The 8,441-nt window shown below is 33.1% G+C and overlaps 1 protein-coding gene across 4 annotated transcripts; it reads left to right on the forward strand.

The window, feature by feature from the left end:
* The first annotated feature begins 619 nt into the window (after window positions 1–619).
* Window positions 620–6,385, forward strand: LOC106757820 (putative G3BP-like protein). 4 transcript variants are annotated; one of them, XM_022779155.1, is made up of 10 exons: window positions 620–965; window positions 1,065–1,199; window positions 1,879–2,182; window positions 2,481–2,743; window positions 2,999–3,037; window positions 3,263–3,461; window positions 3,861–3,982; window positions 4,067–4,132; window positions 5,045–5,126; window positions 5,745–6,385. In XM_022779155.1, exons 1-10 carry the CDS (start codon window positions 927–929, stop codon window positions 5,888–5,890), a joined length of 1,395 nt encoding a protein of 464 aa, XP_022634876.1. In that variant the 5' UTR covers window positions 620–926; the 3' UTR covers window positions 5,891–6,385. The 4 variants fall into 4 exon arrangements, with proteins under 4 accessions (XP_022634876.1, XP_022634875.1, XP_014496119.1 ...); XM_022779154.1 differs by having other exon boundaries at window positions 621–965; window positions 2,478–2,743; XM_014640633.2 differs by lacking the exon at window positions 2,999–3,037 and having other exon boundaries at window positions 623–965.
* Window positions 6,386–8,441: the final 2,056 nt, after the last annotated feature.

Raw genomic sequence — 8,441 nt, forward strand, 5'->3', positions numbered from 1 at the left:
TGTCAAAATATATGAATTATTACTTGAAGATTTTATTTCTTTACATTTCAACAGTTTGCAAAATATTTGAAATACTTTTAAACAGTCCTTTTAAAAAAAGATAGAGAATAATGAACACACAATCTATTAAACATTATTCGTAATATTTCATGAACCACGAATTAAAATATAGTGATAACACAGAAGATGAACTTATATAAAAATATTTTTTACCTTTGCATTTTGTGTATATAAATTTTAGTTGAAATCGTCAAACAATATCTATTATTTAGAAAAAAAAAAGTTTTTAAATTAACACAATTCAAGGATCTACTTTTGCATCACTTACAGTATTGATTGAATGTTAGTAGAAAAGTAGTGACTTCTTCAGTTCAAGTCCAACTTAAAGATATCGTATGCTTCCGTAGATTCTGCCACCATCCCTACATAATCATAACATCAGCCCAATTACCATTCCTAGTAGTGTGGCGTGTACCCTGAAATTTTAGCCGTCCATCATAAATTTTTAAATCAATCTGGGCCGTGTATTACAAGAGATAAGCAATCCCAGGGCTATGGGTTATCGGCGCACCCGTTTTATTGTGAGATTTAAATATTAGAAAATATAAAAGAATCACATCACATTCCACTCACACAGTTGCTCAGTCCTTCAGGCACACCTCTCTCATATTTTAACAGTCTAAGCTGCGCAGCACCATTCTCAAGCTCCGATCTATAACTCCACACTTCCTTCCTTTCCACCCTTTCTCTCTTAACCCCAATCTCCTTCTTTCTCTCTCCTCTCCTTGGGCCTCTTCCTTCGTTTTTAAAGCCCAACGCCGCATCATCTCTTTCTGGATTTAGGGTTTTTGCGCGCTCTCTTCTCCTCGATCTGCCGCAAGACCCGGGAGAAGCTCTGCATGCTCTGAACTTCAACGCTCTTCCAGATGGCGTCGTCTTATCCTGGTTCCGTTAGTGCCACACAGGTATTCTCTTACGGCGCTTTTTTTTTTTTTTTTTTTGTTTCCTTTATCGATCCGCTTCAAGTCAGAGGCTGAGTCAGTGCTCTCATTTTTTGCTTTCAGGTTGGCTCCTACTTCGTCGGACAGTACTATCAGATTCTCCGCCAACAGCCGAATCTTGTTCACCAGTTTTACTCTGATTCCAGCAGCATGATTCGTGTCGATGGAGATTCCGTTGAAACTGCGCAAGATGTGTTGGTATGCCTTGCTAGCGCAAACGTTTTTTTTTTTTTTCAACTTTGTTGTTTATGAGAAGTGGTGTTCGAGATTTCTGAGGTGGCTGTTCTGTTTAGGTTATCAATGTTCTGCCCATTTTTTTTTTAGTTTGCGCTTGGTTGGAATATTGTTGAGGATTTGTTTTGGTATGCATGCTGATAAAATTGTAGTACACAGTGGTTATAGCTAGAGAACACAATGGATGCTGGATTTTCTAGGTTTTGTTTTTTAGATGTATTGGCTGGTGCTAATGCCTACTTGCTGTGTATGTTTGTTCTAATTATATTAGTTTTGGTGCTCTCATTTGATGCTTAATTGTCATTTGTGCCACTTTTGATTAGCAATTTTCGTTTTGATTGTTACTTCCTCTTTTTACAGTTTTTTCTCTTTTGTCTGTAAATGCTTTCTATTTTCATTATTTTATTTTTATGTTTTAAATAATGTATAGGAAACAGAGTAGTCAGAAAATAAAAACTAAAAGTTGATTCCTGTAAAAACTCTTAAATACAGGAATTAAAGTGAAATCAAGCCGACGAAAGTGAGAAAAATGTTCTCTCAAAATAAATATACCTTTATTTTTCTTTCAGATACATGTATGATAAATGCTTGTGTGGTTTTTTTCTACCGGTTAATAGCTGACCAGGTTAGGGTTCTCATGCAGCAAATTCATTCAATTGTGTCGTTACTGAGTTTCACTTCAATTGAGATCAAGACCATCAATTCTCTCGACTCTTGGGATGGAGGTGTGATTGTCATGGTCTCAGGTTCTGTGAAGCTAAAGGATATAACCGGGAGGCGGAAGTTCGTTCAAACCTTCTTTCTTGCTCCTCAAGAGAAGGGTTACTTTGTTCTGAATGATATTTTTCATTTTGTTGAAGAAGGTGTTACATACCCAAATATGATACCAGTGGCATCTGAAATTGACAATCAACCGCATGTGTCTGCATCTCTTGCAGAGCCACCAGGTAAATTAGCTGCAGAATTATGTTTTTAGGAGAATTTTGCACTAGTTTTACTGAAAATTTGTGCTGCAGTCTTTTTAGTTAAGAGGATATTCACAATCTGTGTAATAGGTTTCCAAAAACAGAGTTTTTAATTATCGATAGTAGGTCTCCAAAAACACTTGCTGGTGTGACAAATTTTCTCAGTCCTTTATCTTGATCTCTCCAAACTAAATATAAATAGTATGCATATGTATTGCACAATTTTTTTTATAGAAAAAAGTACCGAGTTTGATTGAATCCTGTGTTTGTGATTTAGTAGCTTCAGACTACGGTTTGGAGGAAGAAGCTAGGGAATATGTAAACTCAGTTCATATTGACGATGATCCAGTGGACAAATATAGTCTTCCTGAGCACCAGCAGCAGCTACATGAAGATCTTGAAACCGAAATTGTTGTGGAGGAAACTTCTGCACAGGAGGCATCTCCACCAATTCACAATGTTGTGCATACTGTTCAAGAAACCCCTGCAGCTCTTGTAGAAGAGTCTTTTGAAGAGCCTCCTAAGAAAACTTACGCATCTATTGTATGTAATACTTTCAGTTTAATACCTTTTATTTTTGTGTAACTATGCATTGTCCATTAACAAGTATACACACTGTTGGAGTAACAAATCTTTACTTAAACAATTTTTAGGTAGTCTTTTATGTTTCCACTGTCAAGATTTCCTTAAATTATTTGCAATCTAGAATTTGTGTTTTGTGAAACTATGTACATTTTTTCCTTATTTTTCTGCTTTTGGTGTTTTGACTAGGCAGCATTTTTTTTTGTGGTATTTTAGATGATGGAGGAAAACAGTAAAAGGAGGGAAAAATTTAAGGTCTTCAAGAAATTCAGTTTCCTTACTTGTCAGATGTTATTTCTTTGGAACTTTCTCTTTCTTTACCTGGCCTCTCTTAAGCGAATCATAAGGCATCAAATAGTGGGAAAGTCTTAATTTGTTGTCCTTTTGTATATGTGGTCCTTAAACCTAATTAAAGAGGAATTGGTTTTTTCATCTTTTGGTGTTTTTTCTTAATTTAATCGTGTCACAATGAACTTGCAGTTACGAGTCGCCAAAGGTCAGCCCGTGTTATCAGCTGCTCCTCAGCATGTTCCACAATACACCTTTAAAAGTGCCCCACCTCCTTCAGAGTTGAACCATGTAGCACAGCCAGCAATTCAGCAGTCGAGCCCTGTATCTGTGTATGTCCCTGAGTCAGGATCTGAGCCTGCAGATGAAGGCTATGGACTAGAAGATGAAGGTTTAGTTTATCATCCTGATATTATGATCAGTTTCATTGCGGTTCTGGTGTCTATATACCTTTTATTACTTGTATCATTTAGGCTGATGGTCTGCGAGTTACTTTTTATTTTCTACCAGGAGTGAAAATTATGCAAGTTTTTTCACAATTATACTTGTAGAAAGATTTTTCCGGCCAAAATTATTTTGGCAGACTTTATAGGATGTTCCGGGCATAAACCTTTTGATCCATAATATTTATAAAAAGAAATTTGACATTATTTATAAAGAAAATGGTTCAGTTCTTGCATTTTCGAAACTGCATTTCTTTACCGTTGTTGTATGACTTACATTGTCTAACATGGTCTTAGAATTTTTAGAATCAAAACATAAAGTTGATTGGTGATCTTAATTGTTCCAGGTGAAGTAACCTCTGTCTATGTGAGAAACTTACCTGCTAACGTTACTGAAGCAGAGATTGACCAGGAATTTAAGAATTTTGGCAGAATTAAGCCAGATGGAATATTCATTAGGGTTCGAAAGGTAGCTCCTCACTCATGTATTAAATTGAATGTTCTCCTTTCATGAGTAATAGAAAAAAGGCAAAGTAAAAATTGATGTTTACAGGAAATTGGAGTGTGCTATGCATTTGTGGAATTTGAAGATATCATTGGTGTTCAAAATGCGCTTCAGGTTTGTGGTTATTTTATGTTGTGTTTTCTTATTAGACCTAATTTTCATTTGATATTCTAATATTAAGTACCTTGATAAGCAGAAAAATACGTAGAACATTTCGACATCTTTTGTTGTTGTTGATTTACTGGACTGTATCTGTTTCAGAAATTATACAACATCAATTTTCCTATTGCTTAAATCTAAGACATCTCTGTTTCCTTATTTGATTTATTGTCATTATCAATTGTTTTCACATGGCTATGTATGAAATTGACTTGTTTTGACTTATACTTTTATGTTTCCTGGTTCAATTCCATGGTTTATTATTAGTCTTTAAGAAAAGCATGACAGTAGTTTCTCTAGTTGAATATGTAGTGAAAAGTGGAATCGGGTATCTACATCTTATGAATTTGAAGTATTTTTGTAGATAAATCAAAATGTCTTGCGCTCATAGTCCCTAGTAGTGCTCAAGTTATGTCACTCTAATTTAAAGTACTCCTCCCCCTTCAAAGATGTAATATGTTACATCTATTCATTTTAATGTAAATGACCCTCTTAGTGGTGGTAACACTAGTAAACCAGTCTTCCAAGGTCACTTTTGTTAAACTTGAACTTTCTCTCTCACTTGCGTTTGATTTAAAAATTTAGATGAATTTGAAGTTTTAAACAGAACATCTGATTTTGGCTTTGGATTTCATTTCATCTTCTATTGTTTCAGAGTTGGAGTTTGAAACTAGTTGTTGATTATATTGAAGAAATATCACTCCGGAATGGGGTGTAATTTTTAAATTTAGGGCAGAGGGAGTGTAGTGTAGTTTTCCCAAAACATAAATAAGTCTTGTTATGCAGGTTGCTTATATTTTTATTCTTATTGTATTGTTAATTCGATAACATGGTTCTTATCTTTGTCCATTCTATACTTCATTGTAGGCTTCTCCAATTCAGTTAGCTGGAAGACAGGTATACATAGAAGAGCGAAGGCCAAACAGTGGCAGTGCAGTTCGAGGAGGAAGTAATGTTTTACCTTTTCATTTATCTCTTATACTTTCAAATGTTTTTAGCTTCTCAAGTTGTGTGGGTTAAATCCTTCGAAGGTGTTTATTGCTTACTGCAATTGTTAGTGTCGGAGTGCACCTAATAAATACATGCTCAATAGCATTTGTGATCTGAGTGATAGCCTTATGGCTGAACATGCTAATGAACCTGTTGAGCCGAAATTGGCATTTATTACTAAAATATGCATGTATGATTGAAGGAACTTCTCCAACGAATACTTTTTGGGAGAGAGGAATAAGGAAAAAAAAAATATGCGTCTTCATAAGCTAATATTAAGTTAATTTGTAGAAGTTGTTTATTAGCTTCTACAAAATCTGTTTTTTAATGCATAAGCTAATTTTAGCTTATGGAGAAACAAATTCTCTTTTCCTTTCTATTTTTGTCTTGTAATAGTGTTTCTAAAGAAGTTTCTAATATACTATCAAAACTTATAAATAAATTGACTTGGAAGAGGTATAATATATGTCTGTAAAATTTTTTACTCTTCCGTGGTCAGTTCTGAGGTGATTTCTGTTAAAATTAGAAAATGATTTGGTTATATTGACATCCATTTCCTTTTTATTTGGTTGATCAGGAAGGGGAAGAGGCAGAGGCAGTTATCAAGCAGATGCTCCGAGAGGGCGTTTTGGTGCAAGGAACATGGGAAGGGGAAGTAATCTGGATAATTCAGACTACTCCAGACTAAGAGGCGATGGTTATCTTCAACGTAGTTCACGATGAGAGAAAAATGGAAAAAGCATGGACTGAGAAGATGCTATTGAAAGGGCTTATACAATTAGTGAAATCTGTGCTTGGTGTGGGTATTTACTGCAGAAAATTTTCTTATGTGGTTTCACATTTAGTAGTGTTACGTTTTGGGTGCGTCTTTTTCTAGTAAAAGCCATTGAGACTTTAAACAGTTTGTTTCACAAGCATAGATCAGTTGGTTCCCCTTGAATGTTCTTTAACATGCCATTCGCGTGGGAAGTTTTGGTTGTTGTTTGTATTGTTCCATGTTTGGATTGTGGCGGCCTTTTTATCGGGAGGGGTGTTCAAGTTAAGAAAGTGGTTTAGTTTAGACATCAGTTGAGGTTGTGCTTAATTTTCAAATGTTGCGGTGCATTTATGGCTGCATCGGCTCCTTCCCTTTCCTTTGGTAAAACTTGTTGTAGTAAGTACCATGGAAATCTTATAATTTTTCTCTATTAGTTTGGGGACATTTTTGGGACTTAGTTAATTAAATCTTTTCATTTAATGATTTTACTTTAAATCTTTTCATTTAATGATTTTACCTTATTTTAAAACAACTCCAACAATTTATGTACATTTATCTATTATTTGGAAAATTTAATTCAAAACCATTGTTACATACTGGGTCTTCATTTAGCTCGTGAGCATGCTTGTATAATTTTTATGTCCCGTATGGCCAATGTTTGAATGTGTTCGGATTATTTTGTATTAGCTTAACTGTATTTTAAAAGCTACACAGAACTTCAAAAGTTAGGATTAATTAAAATTTAAGTTTTTGTTAAAATTGGGATTACAAATTTTCTTCTACAAAGTGCTTAAAAGTTGTATATTTCAATTGAATGTGCTTAAAGTTTTTTTATTTGTTTTTAAAGGTGTTTTAACATATTGATTTTGTAATTAATGAATAATATATATTGTAACACCTTACTTTATCTAAATTTTTCTGTTAAGTGAGATATTACTTAATTGATATAAAACATACATAATTATACAATTATAAATTATATTTACGGTTTTTCATTTTTCTTGTTACAAAAAGTTTAGACATTTTACGAAATATCATACAGGAGAACTATAACATATTCAGCATAATACATCTATGTATAAAAGTCTCCAGCTATAAGAATGACCAGGTTCCCGTTCACTCTTGTTGATTCGTATTGGTGGTACAGGTGCACTATGACCACAAACAAAACAGTACAAAGTGTAAATTAGTGTGTTTATAAAATGTTTTATCATCTCACACAAATCAACCCTCATGTCCCAAACTAATATTTCAACTTAGTAAGTAGAATAAGATATTTGACTACTTAAGCTAACAAAGGGCCAAGGACCAATGTTGACCCAAGTGGATGTCCAAAAACTTGTTTGACCTAAGAGAATATCAAGTGTGTGGTACATCCCATCTTTGTGTGAGTGAGGGTATGTAGTCATTATTTATGAAAAATCTTCTCCAATTAAGGGAGAATTTTTGTTATATGTCCTCTTCTTAAAAGAAAAGATTTTCACCTTGTTCTCTAAGTTAATTAAGTTTAAGTTTTATTTTCACAATTAGAGACATCCTTAACTTAATAGAAGTGTTTTTCATTCTTGTATTGAATTTGAATAATATTATGTTGTCATTTTGTATTATACTATTCATCTTAGGTCGTTTAAGATTAGAACATCTCAAATAATCTCCTTTAACCACTTTTCTCAATAATTGACCTAATCTCCCTCTGAACATTATCAAAGATCACCCCCTTCCATCTTAACTTAACTTGACCAAGAACCTTAATCCTTTCTCACACCAAATTCTGCATCATATCATTCTTCCAAACCATCTTTATGACATCTCTTCTGATTTTTGCTCAACCAAATTAGGAGAAGTACATCACTTATATGGTTCTTTTTCTCATGCCAAAGAAAGAAAAATTCAGAAATTTATCCCAAAGTTACGTCCAGTGGTACAGAAGTCTCACCCGACGTTACCATATAAGCACAAGCCACTATCAATCATTTAATTATTTTTCCCAAATTCTATTGCCTACCTACCAGATAACATTTTTCAAACTAAAACTTTCTCACTAATTCACGATTTACTTAGTTTTTTATTTCAAAACTTATACCAACCAAATATAACAAAAAATGAAACATGATTATTAAAAAACTTATTTATGATTTATAACTTTTAACTATAAAATAATCGAATATCATTTCTTAACAACCGGTACTACTAATATGATACTGTTTTCCATATCTTCCAAACATTTTCCTATTTTTTGAATTACTTTTCATTTGTATTTGACTTTTCGATCGTTTTTTATTTAATTTAAAATGTAATATTTACATATTTAAACATTAATAATTTATCGAAAGTTATAACTATATAAAATAAACACTCATCTTTTACATGTTTTATATGGCAGAATATTTTGTTATAATTTTATAGGCTTTTATATGGACTAATATACATGTTAAAAATGATTGAAAACTAAGCAAAGTTTTTTCCTTTTACGTCTAAATAAAGTTCAATAATATTCTATAAATAAAATGTATCGTC

Source organism: Vigna radiata, chromosome 3 (assembly GCF_000741045.1).
Source record: "Vigna radiata var. radiata cultivar VC1973A chromosome 3, Vradiata_ver6, whole genome shotgun sequence".
NCBI lineage: Eukaryota > Viridiplantae > Streptophyta > Magnoliopsida > Fabales > Fabaceae > Vigna > Vigna radiata.